Genomic DNA, 21061 nt, shown 5'->3' with positions numbered 1-21061 from the left:
GTAAGGTGATAATTTAGACAGATGGGGGCATTTTTGATTAAAATGATAAAAAATCTATTGAGAAAATAGAATAAACACTTTATTATTTGTATATAAAGGAAAATACATTACATTATATTATAGCTTCTGACCTCCATTACTGTAGACCGTTGGACACAGAGATTATTCTGTTACTTATTAGCTAAAAACAGCTCAGACCTGGTCAGAATTCCTTATTTAATAGCCCCCTCCAAGCTTTATTTGTCTTGCAGGGCATTTTTGTGTTGTATAACTGGGGCAAATAAATAAACACAACAAAACGGCCTGGTTATAATGAATTTGGTCAAATTTATTGTGTTGTACACATGCTTTTTTTACAGTAATACTTTTTTAAAAAGAGGCATTTTCCACATATCAAGTCTTATGTGCATACAAAATATTTGGTCAACATCCCATCCTCCAAATTGTTTCAATGTGTCTTTTAATTAGAACTTCTGCCCCGCTGAAAATAAATTTGCGTAATTTATCTCTTTGTGAAAATCAACTCCTTTGTTTATTGTGTGCATCACTTCTTAGGACTGATCTGTTACAAATCATTTTATCTTCTGTTATGCATAAATTCTGGTTTGAACACTGGTCTCAAGGAAATTAAACAACTCTCCCAATTTGTGGTCATTCCCACAAGTCAGTTTTGCGGCATGCCTAGCAGCCTGGAAAATAGTCCATTTCTGGAAAAGTTCGGAGAAAAAAAAAGGAGATGATGAAATATTTTTGTATTTCCGTATTTTTAACCAGCCCCATTGCCTAAAACCATCCATCTGTCCGTCCCTCCCACCCACCCAAAACTCCAATATCAGACATTTAGATATTACATATTCAGAACTTAATAATCGTGACCATTTGATTTTACATATACTATTATAGACCTAAGGTCCATTGCTTGGACCTTTGAAAAGCCTCACCGTTATCTTTATCAATTGTGTTGTACCCTCTGAATGTTCAGTAGAGGCAGTCTCACAGGCATTTTAAGGTTTTTGGTACTAATGTTGAATAAAAAGATTAGCCTGTTATGAGATGGTTGCCTGCTTTTCTTTGTTTGTGCTGACTAAACACAGGCAGCAAAATGCCTCCCAGGTAGCATTTTTAAAAAGCCTCCTTCTGTTGAGGAGGAGTCAGACGGGCGGCAACAATGTGGTGGACTAGAACGACATGTTCTGTTTGCATCACTTCTCCTAAATGTCTGTGAACTGTGACTGCCTCCACTTGCAGGTCAGATGAGCTTAAGCATTATTCAGTACTATGACTACCCCGTATCTGCACAATGCATTGACGTTACAGCAGTAATAGCTCAACTGTTAAGGCGTCAGAAATGCTGTAGCAAACACCAGCCTGTTACTTTCTCACTTATTCCGCAACACATATTATTAATTAGGTCACACATACTATATGTGAACAAGACGAGCCGGGTAAAAGGGGGATTCATATTTCAATGTCAAGAGTTTATCCTACGGTGAATACTGTCATTTCGTATATCTCTGGGTTAGTTCACCTCAGCACCATTTTGCGCAAGCCTACTTCCGTGAAATAAGTGTAAAAAACAAACAAAAACATGTACCTAGCAATAGTAGCAATTTCTTTTTCCTTATAATTGATTGTTTTGACTAATTAGGGAGACGGTGAGTCATAAATGATCAAATCTCACCTACAAATTTATTTCATTTCCGAACATGTTACATTACATCTGTTTTTCATTTTACTGTGTGGTTCTGTTGGGGTTGGTTCATTTCCTTGTGGAAGTAATGAAATATTTTCAATTGATTTAGCTCTTAAAATATGACTACAGCATCTAATCAAAGCAAATTATATCTTATGGCATTTTTGCCATGTGATGCCAAAGGTTTTTACCCACGTCAACTTTTAATTTAGTTATAATCCAGAGTCCAAAACCTTTTTGTTTGAAACCCACAAAATAACAATGACAGACTTTCAACCTCCACCATTGCTTAGGGTGACAATCTGCCAGTGAGATAAAAAAAAAATGGTTATAATCCCAATGGATGCTTGTTATTTTTCCCCTTTGTAGGTCATACATGGCTTTTCAAGGCATAACATTTAAATCAATCTCATACCAGCACAGCAATTCCTGGTTGCCAAGCGACTTTGGTATGAGGAAGTAATTTTTGTATTTTAGATTCATAGTCTTCTCTAAGGAAATGTGTGTTTATGACCTTAGTAATTATCCTTGACTAACGGTGGGTTAAAAAAAATAGTTTAATTTAATAAGAAGTCATAATCTATAGTATTTGCCAAAGTCAACTAGTTTAACTCTGGATCAGAACTAAAGTAAATCGAAACAGTAATGCATCAAAATACTTGTGAATGTTTTTGAATTCTAATGACTAACTTCATAATAAAAAAAAACCTCGAAAATGAATAAACAAACTGCTACACTGGTACAAACTGATTTGTTAATCAGTGCCAAATAAAAGCAGGAACTGATGAAACAGATGGGTTCAAAATCAGGGTAGAAATTGACGAAAAGACAAACCAATTTACCGTGTGAAACACTTTTTTACCATTTTCAAAAACAAACAAAAAAAAGATTGTATTGTATTTACCTTGATTTTTGGATATTATCTCAAGACTCCCAGCTTGGAGTCTTCAGACCCAAGGAGAGGTCCTGATCACCACCTTGAAAACCACACCGTAGTTTACAAGTGTTTTAATCAACTCAAGTTACTTTTTAGAAGCTTATCTGCTGAGACGAAATTAGATTCATAACTTGTTGCAGACGTCAGTCAATTTGCGTCAGAAAATTAGAAACTGTTAACATGCTGTGGTAACGAATGATCAAAGTCTTTTGTTTCCTAAGACAAACCTCTGACTAAAAGCTCTCAGAAGCTCAGTGAAGTTCCAGCTTTGTAATATGATAGGATGCAATAAGTGCAACAAGTCCGGTTGTAAAATTTCCTCAGAGCTAAAAATGCCACACACAACTGGAAGCCATTGGGAACAATGACAACTCAGCCCTGACATGCTAAGTCACATGGCCACTGAGGAACAAGTTCAAAGGCCTTCAAGCCTCAAAACCTCATTATACCTGAAGAGCAGCGCAAGAATAGTAGAATTTGTGAGTTTCCATGGCTGAGCAGCGAGATCCAAGCCTTACAAGTGCAATGCAACTAGATGCAGTTATTTAAAAAAAATGCTTCGACTGAAGTGGAGACATGTTTTATGGAGAGACAAAGCATGACTTTCTGTCTGACAATCCATTGGATAAGTCGGGGTTTGGGAGCTGGCAGGAAAGCAACACTTGACACAACAGAGTCAGGAAAGTTGAGTACAGAAGGGATTGTGGGGGCCCCTCAGTTACAGGGAGTCTTCATGCTTCAGCGTACAAGTAAATGTTTTGAATTTGGTGTTGAGGAACTAGACTGGTCTGCTCCGAGCCCTGAACTCAACTTGACAGAGCACCTCAGGGATGAATCAGATTGGAGACAGCCATCTCATCCAACATCCGTCACTGGCTTTACAAATATTCTCATGAAAGGATGGTCAAGTGTCCAGTCCTCTGTGTTGCCTAAACCATATTCTGCTCATCTTGCCAATTCATGTGAAATATGGGATTGTTCCCCTGTTGTACAGCAAATTTACCCCCAGCAACGTAAGGAAACCAAATTCCCCTAATACTGCTTCAAAGTTGCCAGGAAAGAAAATGTGTGTCGCAACGGTTTCTCTGTGTTTTGTAGATGGACATTTGCGAATTGCTTGTGCTTTATTTCAAACGTGATTATTCAGATTATACTAACATGTAGAGCTTTGGTTTGTGGTCATCAGCTGCAGGTCCACCCATTAAAATTGGATCAATCACAGCTTAAACAAGAGATGCTTTGTCTTCGCCTTTAATGGCAAATGACAGACACATGTCTGCGCTAAACATGGAGTTAGACTGTCTGCAATATGTGCGGATATTGCGCAATCAAACACTCTGGAGGTATGTTTTGTGCACCGATAAGCATAAACCGAACTCGATTTAAAAAAAAAAAAATAAAACCATCATCCTACAAATTTCAAACATAGTCTCGTTTGCTTTGTATTCAAACCGCCTCGCCTTACTGTATTTAACAGGCAGTGATGGGATCCTCCTGCGAGCTTCTCAGATGTCAAAGCACCATCGCTCAACCAGGGGTTTTCTCGCGCATGCGCACGGGCACAGAACTATCTCATCGGGAAGAAGGAAAAAGAAAAAAAAAAAAAAGAAAAAAGAAAAGAAGTTCACACACAAAGCCACGCCTGCGCGGTGTGCCTCTCCTTTACAAGCGAAGTTGCTGCATCTTTTTAGGAAGCTACATGCTTTCTTTCGACACCCAGAGGTCGCGTGGTGTCAGGGACGCGCCTAGTCACGGGAACAGAACCGGGGCGCGTTCGCGCGGGGAGAGAGCAAGCTCGCGCCGCTTAACAGCGAGGAGAGTATCAAACAGCGTGCAGGGGGATCCAGCCTAATGGTTTACATTGGGTCACAACGGCCAGTCAAGCAGGCTACGGTCCTTTTCTCGCCCGGCTTTTATTCTGCAGGTCTTTTGTATTTTGCACGGGGAGAAACTGACACAGCAAACTCATCTGTATGATCGGGGAGCAGGAGCACACAGTATGGTCCGGGAAACCAGACATTTATGGGTGGGAAATTTACCCGAAAATGTACGAGAGGAGAAAATTATTGAGCACTTCAAACGGTGAGTACGAATATTATTAGGATATGTGTACATTTCTTTTCATTATTATTATTATTATTATTATTATTATTATTATTATTATTATTATTATTATTATTATTATTATTATTATGCACTGCCAGCATCTCATAGTCTGTGCTGTGACATATTTGTAAGCGAAGTCGGGATGAAGCAGGAGGTTTCCCCCTGTAGCTCAGTCCCATTTGGCAGCTGTGCTGTCAGCTCCCTGCGTTTTCAGCGGAGACTCATCCACTCGGCTCGCAGACATATGGACACAGCCACTCCACTTATTGCCTGCTATAACTTGCCTCCCCTTCACGTCGGGCTGGGTGCACGTTTCCATCGGGTTACAGGCTGGGCTTCGGTGCAGCCCACCTTTGCTCCCGATCACCGCAGAGGAAGACACAGTAGGGCAATGTAAACAAACCCCAGCCTTCCCGGAGGGGGGCTGGAGAGAGCAATGCATTTTACAGCCTGGATCTTGGTGGTTCGGAGGTTTTGGCTTGACTTTGTCCATCTCAGACATTGTTTCCCAACCAGATATTTCTTTTTAATTTAATTTGTTTATTTATTTATTTATTTTTTTGCACAAAGTGTGCTTGATTAGCACTATAAATCTTTCGGAGTCCACAGTATCCGTCTACAACCTCTCCCTGCTCTCTCCATCCCCCCCCCCCCCCCCCCCCCCCCCCTCCCCCCAGAAGTGACGCGCCGTTCACGCCGCAGCTTTGTTGCACCCACCCCGGCTGTGGCTGAGCGGTGATGCCGTGCCGCTGATGTGCAGCGCTGGAGCACACAGTCTGTGGCAGGCTACTTGTGTTTACTTTCGTGCGCAGAAAAAAAAAAAGGTCGCCCCCACCCCCCCTACTTCTCCTTCGCCTCCCCCCCCTCCCATGAAAACCGCGTTTCTTCCCGGCTGCTGCTGACTTGCACAGCCGGCAGGGTGTTGCGACTCAAACCACATCAGATCCATAATTTCTTAAATTAGCCCGTTTCTTCTTCTTCTTCTTCTCGCTGCAATGTTCGGCTTCAAAGCGGATGAGAAACACCTATCAAGCATTTATCAACGTTTTAGCTCTTTGCTGTCTCTTTCTGGACTGGAAAATAACAATAATAATAATAATAATAATAATAATAATAATAATAATAATAATAATGTTAATTTGGGGCTGAGTGTGTCTGTGGGATATCGCGGTCTGTCTGTGCGCATTCGCTTCTCTTTTCGGCGCTGTCAAGGAAATAGCAGCCCCGCTCCTCCGTGCATTTGTTAGAAACCAGACAGCTCAAAAAAAAAAAAAAAAAAAAAAGAAAGAAAAAAACTTAACGTGGCGTTTCGTTTTCACTTCACAGACGCCGCCATATCGGATGAAAGCCATAAAAACGTCGACATATGGGCTAACCTAAACAAACAAACAAACAAAAAAAAAAAAAACAGAGAGAGAGAGAGAGAGAGAGAAACAATGTACCAAAACATGAAATGCATTCCTATCAAATCAATGCAATAATCTGCTGCTGTCGATGGCTTTTGTTTTCGTACTGGTTTGATGCAGTTTAGGGGACAGAAAAGGAGAAGCTTTATGTCTGATTGATGCTGCTCCGCAGACCGCGCTGTAATGGGCTTCCTCTCTATATGCCGTTTTATTTACATAATCCCTTGATATGATGTGCGTAATGATGGGTTTTTTTGTGTGTGTGTGTGTGTTGAGGGGGGATGGTGGTGACTGGCAGGCTGGTACTGCAGCAGCAGAGAGTGTGTGTGTGTGTGTGTGTGTGGGGGGGGGGGGGAACGGTGCTGGCGAGTCATTTTCAGCGAGCCTATGCCTCAGCCCCTGCGTTAACCCAGAGGTAGTTGGGGTATGCAGGTGCATGACAGCCCAGTGTGTGTGTGTGTGTGATAGAAGTAATTGAAGATGGGGGACGGCAGAATGAGTAAGCAGTGTGAAAAGCTTTTCTAAAATGGCGTCGGGGGCTGTTCGGTGTTTGGGAATCGGGATGCCAATAAATTTAGAGGTACCCTGTGTCAAACAGCAAAAAAAAAAAAAAAAAAAAAAAACGCGCTTGTGTTTACTCCAGTCCAAGAAAGAGACACCAAGCTTTGTAATTGCTTGGGCGTGCAAATTTAATAGGTTTGATATTTGAATGACAAATATCATTCATAGTTTTATTAAAGGCAAGTCGTGGACTAGATGCTGTTCCGCCGGTATATTTTCTAGGCATGGTCCGGATACCGGTGTTTAGTCATACCGCGGTTTTTAAAATGTTATAGCTGCAAAGCTACAAGATAAGGCCAAAAAAACCCACATTGCAACCTTTACAAATGTTAGAGTCATTTTATTAAGGAGTCAGAAAAACAGTCACCAGAATTTTCTCTGACTATATAGAGTATAAAGCTACCTTTCTCCCACCTATTTCTGCACATTGCCATCAGCTGGCTGAAATAAGATGTGTGTAATTTTTTCTCATGAGAAAGCCAAATTTAGATGTTTGGAAAATGTTCTGCTGACAAAAAAAACAAACAAACATATAGCCCCGATGTAGAAATTAAAGAAGTGACACTTATAACTTTAATTTTAAAAAAAGGGGCAGTTTTAAAGTTAGAGTGAGGAAGTAATGAGTGGTGTTTTCTCTGCAGTCAATTGTAGACTTGGTACACAAGTGGCGATAACTGCAGCTAGATCCAGTAGCTGTAGTTGGGCTATTGTGGCCCAAGTTGCAACTGCAGCAAGAACCCCGTGGAATGACAGCAATTCAATTTTTATAAAGTTAATATCTTTTGTGGCATCTTCCAGCAGCACAACTACACATTAGTTAGTACTGGCAGCTTTTAAGCTAATGGCCAGTTCAAGAGAGGCAAAGACCAAAGTAAAATTCTACCACCTTAAAACAACTCCAGTCTCAAAATAATTATTGTGGTTTATGCAAAGTGTATTTTCTGAACCTTTAAGCCTTTAATAGATTTGCATTGTCACTGACACAAAAGTTGGTGACTATTTACTCTATAATAGCAGATTGGAAGTAGTGTACTGCTAATGATCTTCCTGTGTGAAACATATCTAGAACTCAGTGTTTTTGTTCAGTGTTGCACTCTGATATAAAAATAAACTGGTGTAAAAAAGACTAAAATATTGTAGCTTAGAGTACCACTAATACAATATTATTGTTTGGTAGGTCTGGTAACACTTATGTTCTATTTTCAGACCAAATAGTTTACACAGGAAGAATATTGGTGGGGCACCTGCTTCTACCTCCATTTGCTGTGTAAATAATTGTCAACTTCTTAGTAATAAACGTCCCAATGTTGGTTTGACAATAGCTTAAAGGCTCATAAAACAGTGTTTGCAAAAAATCCAGATTGAACTTAGAACATTTTCTATTCAAGAAATGTAAATTTTTTTTCCCCCATTTTTGTCTGCCCGGCATGTTCTTTTGTATTTTTTCATGCCTGTGTGTTTATTAACATGCGGCGTTTCAAGGTTCAAGTCTAGTTGCTGGGTTACTGTTGCCTTGTAAGAACTAGGGACTGAGTGGAAAGCAAGAGTAACCAAACCACTGTCCCTCCCACAGCGTCTCTCACACACGCTTATTCGGATTTGGAGAGTCACAAATAAACTGTTATAACTGAATATTTTTAAACTGTAAGCGATAATACATTTTCTTTTGTAACCTCGATTACTAACATGTTTTGATCGCTCTGTCTTCCCCCCATCCCCACTCCCTCAGATATGGACGAGTGGAGAGCGTCAAGGTCCTGCCCAAGCGAGGCTCAGAGGGTGGAGTTGCAGCATTTGTGGATTTTGTGGACATTAAAAGTGCTCAAAAGGCTCACAATGCAATCAACAAGATGGGGGACAGAGACCTGCGCACAGATTACAATGAACCAGGAACAATTCCTAGTGCAGCGAGGGGGCTGGACGATAGTCTGTCCTTAGGCTCACGTGGCCGGGATGTGTCAGGGTTCACAAGGGCGACAGGGGGGGCCGTGTATGGGCCCCCCACGTCGCTTCACAGCAGAGATGGACGCTATGAACGCAGGCTAGACGGGTAAGTGGAGAAAGTTCGTCCTCTGAAGACAGAGCGAACCGTGGTTTGTGGTAAACGCCTTTCCTCCGAGCATCTTTCCACCATCTATTCATTTACTTATTTAGAGGTACAGAGTAGAAATCATGTTTCAGAATGAAAACTACTGAGGATAATCTCTAAAGTACCCCAAAGAGTAGTCAGAGCTCCTGGATTCACACTCGGTGTTTTCCTAAATGAAAACGTGTCCGTACACGAGGGCATCTGTCGGCTGTTATGAGCAGATAGGAGTTCAAACAGCTGCTGGGGATCAGGTTTGTTGTCTTGGTCATCTCTGTGAGTTGGAATGGTCAAATGTGGAAAACACGGGGCAAAGATTGGATACCGCAAAATTTCCCAGGATTATTGGAAGTTACTGGAGAGAGGAAAAAAAAAGAGGGAGAGAGGGAGTTAAAGAAAGAGAGAGAGAGTGGTCCAGCGGCCATCCCTGGGATTCCTGTAAATGTGGAGCTACCAGCCCTGTTCAGTGGATTAATTTCACCCATCTTTTCTTCATGTAACAAATCAACCAAGACACCAGCACACATTACATGTATAAGAGCCCATTGTCTGGATTAGTCTGATTTGGTTTCTCACCTCACGGAGGTGCTCACTTCTCACGTGGGTTGGAGTTATACGGAGACCCCACACAGGATATTTATTCCCTACTGTTGGATTAACAATGGCATGACACATGAAGAATGTGCCTTCGTACTAAAGGTATGGTTTGCATTCTACCTTTTTTTTTTTCCATTTATTTGTGTACTTTTTTTTTGTTCGTTTAATTTTGGGATTATATCTAATCAGGGCATTACAAATTGAGCTTTGGGAGACCTCTACTGATGACTCAGAACAGTAGAGACAACAAAAACAAGTGAGCAAAAGACTTCCCCACCCCACCAGATTTTTTTTGTGGAGTTTATTTTTATATTGCAAAAGTTGAGGATCAACTTGGACTACATTTGGATCGTATAAATAAAGAGACATGCTGGAAGTAGCTTTGACTGGAGTGTTTAAATATTGGTTCTAATGGAGAAAACCTATCTCTCCCTTGTGGATTAACAGCTCCTCTTCTAACTGTGGAACTATAACTAAACCATGGATACAATTAATGAATCGGACAAAAGTAGAGGACTAAGTTTTACCTTTGGACCGCATTTGCAGAGGACTTAGTTTGAGATTGGAGAGCACACAAACTCTTAATTGTGAAAGAAATGGAAGATACTCAAGAGACATAAACATCAAGGAGACTTTGAGTTGTTATTACTGCTGCCTACCGGTGGAATGACAGTACTTTAATCTGGATTACATTTTTACCCGTTATCTACCCCCGTAAACCTTCCCTGATGTGCAACAAGAGTCTGACTGCTTTATGGATGTGGGCATTACTACCACAGTGGATGTTAGGACTTCAAAAAACAGAAGGCGATCATCACTGCAGACTCATCGATCAACTTTCTAAAGATGGACTTCTGGATTTAACTGGACTCAAAGTGAAACTGATTTTTTATTTTATTTTTTCCCAGTGGATTTGTAAACTCAGACACATTCCAGCATTAAAAAGGAAACCCTAAATCGGATCACTGAAGGAATATTTGAACAAAACCGAACACTCCGGCTGGCCTGAAAATGAGGATTACACTTTGAAATGTGAACATTTGTGCTTCAGAGTTTTTTTTTTTTTTTTTTTTTCACCTCCACTCAACATTTTTTGCCATGTTTTTGCTCACAAAGTTCTATCTCCCTAAATTGTATTTGGAATTGTAGGTCAAGTTACCACTCTCTCAAAAGGTTGGTATGCCCTGCCCTGTGTATTTTAGCTGTCCTCTCTAACCCCCTAGTTTGATCCCCTGTCTCTCTCCATTTCCTCACTAACCAAAGTAGCTGGTGCATAGATTTACTGCTTTTTGAAATATGTTACTTTACCTTGTATCATTCTCCTTTTTCTTCCTCTTCTTACCTTACCCCACCCTCAGCTCCTGGCCCCCACCCCCGTCTCTCTTGTCTGATGGATTCTTAATCAATGCAGGTTTTGACGATACTCCATAAACAAACAAGCAAACAAAAAATATATAAACACATTTATGCAGATAAAGTCGCTTAAAAGGAAATGCCAAGAAGCAATTCACTTATTAGACTGATAATTAAAGATTTCCAATTCGTAATGAATTAATTCAAAGCAATGTTCCTTCTCACAACTGCAAATGTCCCCTGAGAAAACGTAAAAAAATTTACTGCTTATTTCTTGAAACAGCTGTGCGGCAGAACATCGAGTCAATCCCAGAAACTCCCCCGGGATCTTATCCTTACTATTTAACATTTACGTCACAGAACCTTCTTTAAGCAAACACTCTCCGGTGATTAGAATCAGTTCTAAATTGGAAGTACTTTTGAGTATCTATATGTTAAAATCAAACTGTTAAAAGGCATAATAAAAATGAAAAGAAAAAAATTACAGGGATGTGTTAACCAAATGTACAACATTTAATATTTGAAAAAAAGTAGAATTTTTCCAGAAATAATCTATCTATCTATCTATCTATCTATCTATCTATCTATCTATCTATCTATCTATCTATCTATCTATCTATCTATCTATCTATCTATCTATCTATCTATCTATCTATCTATCTATCTATCTATCTATCTATCTATCTATCTATCTATCTATCTATCTATCTATCTATCTATCTATCTATCTATCTAATTGTGTTATCCTACACATAATGTTGAAAAAGATTCTTCTTTTGAAATTATTTTCATTGCGCTTCACTCGCATATTACTTTTCAACATTTTCTCCCACTGGTTTCCCCTTTGTTGCAGATTTTACGGTGTAGCATACGGTAATGTTGCAAGTCATCGAGCACATCATCCATTTCAGTATCGAGCTCACCAAATTGTCAGTTTGATGGATTACACTGATTTGTAACCTGGATGAGCACAAAAGACACGCTCTCGTTTCAGCTGGTTTATTTCCCAATCCAATTTCAGGTGTTTCCTGAGAGAATACTATAACTGGCTTTACTTCACTACTAATATCAGAAAATCACATTACTGCAGATCATTATTTAGTATGTAAGAACAACAGTGTAGAGTTTGTCAGTCTCCTTATGTCATAACTATGTGTAGACAGTAGCTAGGCATAGCCATTTCAAAAGATTCTGAATGCATTGTTGCTATATGACAGAGCCCACATATATAAGCCTCCTTTTTGTCATGCAGCAGGAATGAATCCTCATGAATATGCTGCTCACGTAGAACCAAAACAGTTGATGTGCTTAGCATGCACCCGAGTGGACTAATAATCACACACTGATGGAAATTCTGTCCAAAGGTGAAAAAGGAAAAAAAAAAAAAAAGATCTGAATTATTTTTAAGCTCTATGAATAATGTAAAACCAGATTTTTTTTTTTTTTTTTTTTGACGTGAAAATGAAGGGTATCTGTTGAGCCCTGGGCCCGCGCCACCAAATTACCATTTTGGAGAGCATCTGGGGGTCAAGCTAATCCATCAATTTCACAGCAGACATCCTTGTGCCATACATGCTATTCATGAATCCAGAACCCAGACGATCAAATCAAATAGGCCGAAACAGAGCTCGCCCCCTGACCCTCTTGTACTTTTTATGTATCGTGCCATGAAAAGACTCGGTGCTTGTCTCCTTAAGCAAATAACTCTGAACATCCAGGGCACTGTATAAAGTTCACACAGTGTTCTGCTCTTTTATGCAAGGCTTCTATTTACGATCCCAAATATTTTGTTTTCATTTTGCCCATATCAGCACAAAGAGTTGTCATAAAGGGATTTATGTTCTTAGTACAAAGGGTTCTACCAAAGTCCTCGCATCAGGGGCAGTAAAATGAAGGCGGCAGGTGCAAAGGCCAGGTTGAGCCCTCACTAATCATTTACCAAAATCCCCCTTCAGGACATCATCCGACGCCCGGTGACGCAGAGGAAGATGCTTGTGTAACAACATAATTTGAGAAATATATCAGCAGCCTTTGATACCACTCGTCCTGTGGATTTCTATAGGTTCCTAAGGACAGCAGGGAGATTTACATACAAATGTGCTTATATGATAAAATAACAATTTGATTTGAATCCATCTGGACAAATGCTTAAACATTTTCATATTTTCATTTTGTTGAAAGAACTCCCTCGTTTAGCTGAAACGTCAAGGAGAGACATCGCATTTTAAATTGTACGGCACAACAAAAGCCATCTCTGAAAGATTTCGTCACAATTGCCGTTGTTTCCCTCAAAAATATCTGACTGAAAAAGCATTTTAAGAAAAAGAAAAGAAACAGCAGTTAGATAAAAATTGTAGTGAGAAAAAAAAGACCAAAATAACAGTACATTCTGTCCGGCAGATTCATTTCCAGCTCACTGCAGCTTTGGACAGGATAAATTAGGTGGAGAAGATAGTAGGATTTAGCCATCAAGGGGAAAAGAATGATAGCTTTTCTCATATTTGATATCACAGTTGTTACTATTGAAAGATCTAAAAAAAAAAAAATTGAATTCTTTTTGAATATGAGCCGGAATTACGGTAAATGTGTAACATGTGGAGTGGCTGCTACAACATGACACTTCTATTCCGATCAATACAACCGACTACAGCAGGCGTGAGAGCGGACCACGAGTGTGACAGACAGCCACTCTGCCAATGTAAAAATAGCCAGCCTCTTATTTGTAATGTTCTGTATATAATGCTTACTATTTAGGCCATTCCATTCATTTTTTTAGTACTAGCTGCTGGTTATTAAGTTCAGTAATTTTCATTCCTTACTGTAGTTTGAATTGGGGTAACCTACAAATCTTACACAAGTCATTTCAAGACGTTGCTGTGATAGGTTTGAAAACTTCAGATTCATATAAAGCTCTAAAGGTATTCATTGTGAGGCCCAGACAGTGAAGTTAAATAGTCAGTGCCCTTATTAATTTTGTAAAAGCTAATCTTTGCTGGACAAATGGCGTATAAAAATTTAAAAAATGGTACATTCTGAAAATAATCCTGCACCAGAATAAATTAATTTTCTCTGTAAAGGATACAATTTAGGATTGTAAATTATACAAACAAATAAACAAACAAAAAAAAAACAGTAAATGCAATTTCTGTTTGCAATACATAATTTATTCATAGTGTAGCATCTTGAGGGTTTGCCACTACATTATTATATATATTAGTTTCTTGATTTTTTTTGTCTTTTATACCTTCATAATGTATGTCCTTTTCTAGGGTGAGGTGGGCAGATACTATTTTAAGCTACTCACTGTTTCTGCTCCTTCTTTAACAATTACAAAAACTTAACCTTCATAAGCAGCTACCCATCTTTTTTTTTTTTTTTAATGAAAACCTTAATTTTAACATTTTTCCTAATTCTCCATTTGAACCAAATCTAAAACCCATTCATCTATTTTGCAACGTCCCGCTAAAATGAGGATCTTAAGTGTCTTTGGATGAAAACACATCCGGCCTTGAGTTGGAACAGCGTGCCTAATTTGCTGCTTATAGTTCGATCTGATTTCCAACAGCAGTAATTGCTGTCCCATCCCGCTCATTATGGTGAGTTTTGTAATATGACTCCCGTAATGACAAATCACTTGGAATACCATTTTAAATTCTGATTGCTGATTGTTTCAAGTTTGAACAAAATGTCCTCATTAAAACCATTTTTTTTAACGTAGATGCCAAAAACCGTTGGTTTGTAGAGGTTGTTTTTAAAGATCTAAAGCTATCAGACTGTGTAGTTATGACTTAACGGCTTATGTGTTATTGGCTAAACAAAAATCCTCAGCAAAATGATAAAACATGTCAACATGACTTGTTTGTGGATGACAAAGGAAACGATTATAATCAGTCTTCAAGTCACAGATGAAAAGAAAGAAAAAACCTGATGCTCACTTGTCTTATCAGGCACGTATTTAACCCTTCTTTTAGTTTTGTTGGTAGATTAGTCACTCATTTCTCCTTGAAATGCAAACGTCTTTCTCAATTCTTCTCAAACATTTTGCTCCGTCTTTCCCTGTGTCTAATTATGGCAACCCCCTTATTGTATATAACAGATCATGTTGATTGTCCACCAACCTTGAATGATAAAACTGCAAAGTAACTTGGTTTCTCTTTGTGTTTGCTAGGACTGCGGAAGGTCGGGAACGGACATACGATCACACCACCTACGGACATCACGAGCGACCTGGTAGCAGCTTCGACCGTCAACGGCACTATGAAACAGACTATTACCGTGACGCAAGAGAGAGGACTCTTAGCAATGCTGGAAGTGGATCTGGCACCACTGGTGGGAGCAGTACAACTGTGCCGTCAGGTGTTAGTGGAACTATAGTTGGTCCCGTTTCTGGAAACACGGGAGCCGGCGGATCGGCTGGGGCGTCGACGGGAGGGAGCGCGGGATCTACATCCAGCGGGGTCGGCTTTTACCGCTCCCACAGCAGGAGTCCGTGTCGGTTTGAGGCGCCAGAGCCTCGCTATGAGTCTCGTTCCAGGGAACCGTTTACTTTGGCCAGCGTGGTTCACAGGGACCTGTACCGGGATGACCGGGGACGGCGTGTGGAGAGGTCATACCGCCACAGTCGCAGCCGGTCTCCACACTCGACACATTCGCGAAATCCCTCGCCTCAGAGACTGGTGACTCAGACTACTCGTCCTCCACATTCCCACAGTGGGTCAGGATCTCGCAGTCGCTCATCCAGCTCAGACTCAGTCAGCAGCACCAGCAGCAGCACGAGTGGCAGGTGAGTGAATTACACAGTCAGATTTTGTTTTTTATTTTTTTATTTCCCTTGTGAAATTATTAAGCTCTATGCATGAAAGTAAACCAAGATAATAAGTGTTTTATAGGAACTCAATGAAAGTTGTATTTCCTCATTAAATGCCTTTCATCAGCTATGTTGACCTCAAGAAATTGTGCAACATCTTTTTTTAAGTCCATACCACATTTTCAAACAAGATTGTGCAAGATGTCTAAAAATGTAATTCCTGCCAGTAGTGGAGATCTCATCTATGTCAGGATGCTGCTTAAGATTAATTTAGCTAAAAACTGGTGTTTGTATAATCCAAAGCTAATACTTGAGCATTTATTTGACAAATGTTTTATCTATCCATCCATTTTCTGTTCACCCTTGTCCCTAATGGGGTCGGGAGGGTTGCCGGTGCCTGTCTCCAGCTACGTTCCGGGCGAGAGGCGGGGTACACCCTGGACAGGTCGCCAGTCTGTCGCAACAAATTTTTTATTTAAAATGAAAATTGTAATATTTTGGCCAAGTGATTTATTTTATTTTTTATTTTTTGTAGTATATCGGTTTCCAAAAGTAGAAAGCAGGTATTGACTAACATGGGCAGATTTAGAACATATGTTTTTTGGGGTTTATCAAGAGGTTACAGACTCGATACTCCTAGTGACAGGTTTGGTTTTGTCACAGTGAATGAAGTGCACACACCATGCTGGTATACATGTCCCCCATTCTCTCCACATTTCCATATCCAAATTGCCATGTGCCACATGTTGTAATATCAGCAATTAGCAATAAATTACCATAAGAGCAATACCATCGCTAAGTGCTGTAAAAGACAACATTTGAACAGTAATGACATGCCAACGCTTATGCCTTACGAAGCATATGACTTTATGTTATTTGTATGTACCCTGGATATGACGATGAGTGATTTAAGACAGTGGTGTCCAAAGTTGGTCCTCAAAGGCCGGCATCCTGCATGTTTTAGTTCTCTCCCTGATAGTATGTCAGTGTCCCCAGCATGTCAGTGTTCTCCTTTAGCCTTATAATGAGTCAACATTTGATCCAGCTGTGATAAAGGATAGAAGTCCCCATAGGGCAGAACATATGGAATGATAACATTGCCCTTCTCTGCATTAACCACTGCCACTCAGAAGTTTGGACGTGCCACACAATAGAGCTTTGGACATTGCATTACAACAAGTGAGAAAAATAATGTGTTCATTCTTTTCTAATAGCTATGGTAACAAAAATTAAATTCGTTGGTTTCTACAGAGTGCGTACAGGCCTTTTATAAAAACGTATTCTATCCGTGAAAACTGAAAAAAATAACATTTTGTAGGTTTTATCCCCGTTATGTAGAGATTGGATTGGTTTATTCTACTCTGACTACAGATTATTTAAAACACAGTTTGGGATTTCTGAAAAACTTCCAAGGAAAGGAGGGATTCTTAGCTTTGTCAGCGATCGTGCCAAAATGACATCTCAATATTATGAACCTCTTGTGTCACTATATCACTCTTGCATCAAAATGTGTAATATTTGCTTACCATGTATTTAGGCAGCCAGACGTTACATGGTGAAAACTGAAATCCAAAACAGAAGAGTTACTGCTATACTTGGATTATGGGGGTTATTTCTGATCAGCAATTGCAAACAAAGTTCAAATTTAGCCAAATGTGCCTCCGATTTACTGCTTGTGCCAAAGCTTTAGAGTTTCATGTGTCCAACAGCAACCATAGCAGCGTTCCCATTAGTTGTGCGTGTATTCCTGTATTCAATCATTTCCAAGGAGCTGTCACACAAATATTACATACTATTGTCCTGCAGGTAATGGATTTTATATTAATCGGCAGAAGTGTTCAGTTGGTGATGCCGACTCATTTCACCGGTAGTTGTATTCCAAATGGGGTTACGCAAGAAAGGGTGAAGGCACCCTGAGGTTTTTCTGCTTGATTAATGCCCCACTTCAGGTGCTCTGTCTGCATGTTAGAACATTTATTTGAAGGCACACGTTGCCAAGAAAAGATACTGCCTGTCACAAAACACACACACGCACACCCCCACAGCCTTTTTGTTACTTATATTCAAAATTCAGTTATTAAATCCTTCTTCCAATTTAAATTGTTGGTAAGACTGTCGCCATATGTGTTAAGTGGTTGTCGGTTTTAAAGGAGAGAAAATGATCTTTGTAAGTGCTACAATGGCACTCTCTCTGTATCATAAATATTTGCATACTGCTAAAGTCCACTTAGATTAGCCAACGTCGATTTATGCTTTTACTTAGCTTGCCTCGTGGGGGTGGTGTTTGAGAGCAGTGGACCACGACTTTTTTAAACCACCATAAAAGACGACACATTTACCTCTTTCTAATACTTTGTGATAAATCCACTAAATGCTTCTCGTCAATTGCTGATGCACTTTCTTTGTGAAGAAATATGTCGGAGGTTATTACAACTAGGAAATGTTATATTTATGTGGCAAACACTGCAGTAGATTGCAATAAAAATAAATTAAAGTTATCTACAATTAAAATGTCTTGCATCACTGAGTAATTATTCTCAATCTTGTGAATTTAAATTCTTAATCTGGGCTTTTGCGTTGAGTTCTGCTTCTTTCACTGCTATCATGACACCTCTAATATATTTTACTGGGCATAAATATAAAGATTAAAATCACAGTAACACCGTTTCATGGGAAATGACTCTATTTAGCTCCTCTCCAGTTTTTTTCTTTGACTGCATCGCCTTTGGACGTGGCTTTGAACGGCATGTAGCGACACATGTGGTTCGTCCAGGAAGTGCTGCGGGGAGACTATCGGGAGATGGCAGCTGTATTTTTCGCACTGCCTACCTCTGTGTATGGGTAACTGCAAGCCCCCCACCCTCCCACCCTCTCCGTGAGATCCAGTTGGAACTGGAAATTTCTGGCCAGTGCTGGCTGCCTGCCCACTCCCACAGGCCAGGCTCCGTCAGCAGCACTTCCGGGAGTGTCTGAGCGCAGGAGGAGAAAGTGAGAAGGACACAAACAGCAGAGGGCCTAGAAAGCTGAGACAGACATGGGAATTGTCTGAGTAGGTGCATGAGGCAGGCAGAAATGTGCAACTGTGCAATTTTTTTCCCCCGCTTCACGGATTACAAGATGCTCTGTATAACAGTGAAATAAAGACGAAAAAGGTGTTCAATAGAGGATGGTTTTTTTGGGGGGTGCAGAAGGGGGCATTGTCAGTATTTACTGCATTGCAAGAACTTTCCCGCCATCTATACATTTAATCAGAAATTTGTGTGCTATGTTTTTCACATCATTTTTAGAATTCGGAGAGAAGAATCAGTTTTTTTGTCTTTAAGACAATTTCACAAAATTATGTCATCCCATTTTGACTTTGAAGTATAAAACCCTAAACAAATATTCCTGTATGTTTTATAACACATCAGCAGTTTAAGACATGGTGCCCTGTGTTCCTTTTTGAATCTGTCCTGATAAAACCATCTGTAGCTGAATTTCATTGATACTCAGTGAGTATTAATGTCCAGTGTGTGTAAAAGGCACAAGTTGACTCATGGAAATTGACAGCAGTGCTTTCAGGGTTTTACAAATAGACTAAACTGTATAGATTTTTTTATTTATTTTTTTTGCTGAACAGGAATGAAAAAGTTCTTACTGTCACGTGTTTGGCTTCATTTATTGAAGAAACACTTAATGAAAGTACACACCAATTCTCAAAGAATGTCAACATAGGGTCAGTTACAAAACAATGTAAATTAAATGCTGCTAATTTCCATTCAACTCTGTTGCAGTTCCATCCAGCAAAGTCAGATTTTAATCAAACTCACTTTAGTGTGTCATGTTATAATCCATCTCCGTAGAGTCTGTTTCAAATTGATACAAAATAAGATTTTGTCTGTCTAATGAAGCCGGCAGATTGGATTGAGTCATTTTACTTTATGTTCTTGCTTTGCTGCAGTGATTCTAGCAGTAGCTCGAGTGATGACTCTCCGGCCCGTTCAGTGCAGTCTGCTGCTGTCCCTGCACCCTCAGCTCTTCCTTTATCCTCCCTTGACAAAGACGAACCGCGTAAAAGCTTTGGCATCAAGGTCCAAAATCTTCCTGTGCGCTCTACAGGTAGGTAATGTTGTGTTGCCACAATAAATAACACCTCTTTTGTGTAGAATAACATAGCTATCTGCCACAATTAAGACATTTTTAACTTGTGCCACATTTAAATTTGCCTGCCACAGATACAAGCCTCAAGGACGGTTTGTTCCATGAATTCAAAAAACATGGAAAGGTTACATCTGTGCAAATCCATGGGGCTTCAGAGGAGCGTTATGGACTCGTCTTTTTCCGCCAACCAGAAGATCAAGAGAAAGCGCTTTGCGCCTCCAAGGGGAAGCTGTTTTTTGGAATGCAAATTGACGTCACAGCCTGGAATGGTCCCGGTGAATTTTCTGTTGGACCTGCTATGCAAAATAATTCTCAAAGCAGAAAGATTAAAAAATCAAAGTAACTCACTTACACCTTTCTGTCCTTTCAGAGACAGAAAGCGAAAACGAATTTCGACCGCTGGATGAGAGGATTGACGAGTTTCATCCAAAGGCCACACGGACATTATTTATTGGAAACTTGGAGAAGACTACCACTTACCATGACCTGCTAAACATCTTTCAACGTTTTGGAGAAATAGTGGTAAGCTTTTTTTTTTTTTTTCAGTAAAAAGTACAGCGAAATAGTTGTTTACTGACAGATGTGTTTCTTTACGGTTCCCTAAGGATATTGACATTAAAAAGGTGAATGGAGCCCCACAGTATGCCTTTCTTCAATACTGCGACATTGCAAGTGTTTGCAAAGCAATGAAAAAGATGGACGGCGAGTATCTTGGTAACAACAGACTAAAGGTCAGCCTTGTCGTGACTTAATTTTGCAATTTTAGTATGTTCCTGCTTCATCCCAAATTCCAACTTGATATTTTATTTTTTCCAGCTGGGGTTTGGAAAGAGCATGCCCACAACTTGTGTTTGGTTGGATGGTCTGGCTTCAAATACAACAGAGCAGTTTCTCACTCGCCATTTTTGCCGCTATGGGCATGTTGTCAAGGTAAGCATGTTTATTTTTGTACCCTTCTACCACCTTTGTGATTTTTGTACATCTAAATCTGTTTCCCTGGTGGCTTACAGGTCGTACTTGATAGAATGAAGGGAATGGCCCTTATCCTGTACAACAACATTGAATACGCCCAAGCAGCAGTCAAAGACACAAAAGGTTGGAAGATAGGTGGCAATAAAATTAAGGCAAGTGGAAATATAGTTGTGTTCAAAACTAATTTCCTGGACTAATCTCCAGATTTGTTAACTAATTTTGCATCTGGATTTTCTGTTTTCATCTTCAGGTGGACTTTGCAAATCAGGAAAGTCAGATGGCGTTTTATCGTGCAATGCAGGCATCTGGGCAAGATATTCGTGACTTTTATGAGTTTCTTTCTGAAAGAAGGTTTGCATCTTTTTGTTCTTTGAGACAATTTGACTTCAGTACCGTTTCACCC

The 21061-nt window shown here is 39.9% G+C and overlaps 1 protein-coding gene across 1 annotated transcript in view; it reads left to right on the top strand.

Moving 5' to 3' along the window:
* Nucleotides 1-4227: 4227 nt before the first annotated feature.
* The window catches only part of spen (spen family transcriptional repressor), a 29029-nt gene continuing 12195 nt past the window's right edge, over nucleotides 4228-21061 (top strand). The window contains exons 1-10 of the mRNA XM_023333738.1: nucleotides 4228-4712; nucleotides 8433-8753; nucleotides 14908-15522; nucleotides 19487-19644; nucleotides 19761-19961; nucleotides 20057-20208; nucleotides 20292-20417; nucleotides 20503-20616; nucleotides 20697-20810; nucleotides 20909-21009. Coding sequence (XP_023189506.1) covers nucleotides 4630-4712; nucleotides 8433-8753; nucleotides 14908-15522; nucleotides 19487-19644; nucleotides 19761-19961; nucleotides 20057-20208; nucleotides 20292-20417; nucleotides 20503-20616; nucleotides 20697-20810; nucleotides 20909-21009 — 1985 coding nt within the window. The 5' untranslated portion in view covers nucleotides 4228-4629. The remainder of the gene's footprint in view (nucleotides 4713-8432; nucleotides 8754-14907; nucleotides 15523-19486; nucleotides 19645-19760; nucleotides 19962-20056; nucleotides 20209-20291; nucleotides 20418-20502; nucleotides 20617-20696; nucleotides 20811-20908; nucleotides 21010-21061) is intronic.

The sequence above is a fragment of the Xiphophorus maculatus genome, chromosome 1, assembly GCF_002775205.1.
Source record: "Xiphophorus maculatus strain JP 163 A chromosome 1, X_maculatus-5.0-male, whole genome shotgun sequence".
NCBI classification, from domain to species: Eukaryota; Metazoa; Chordata; class Actinopteri; order Cyprinodontiformes; family Poeciliidae; genus Xiphophorus; species Xiphophorus maculatus.
Note: the sequence above shows the minus strand (reverse complement) of the source record. Positions and strands in the feature narration are given on the sequence as shown.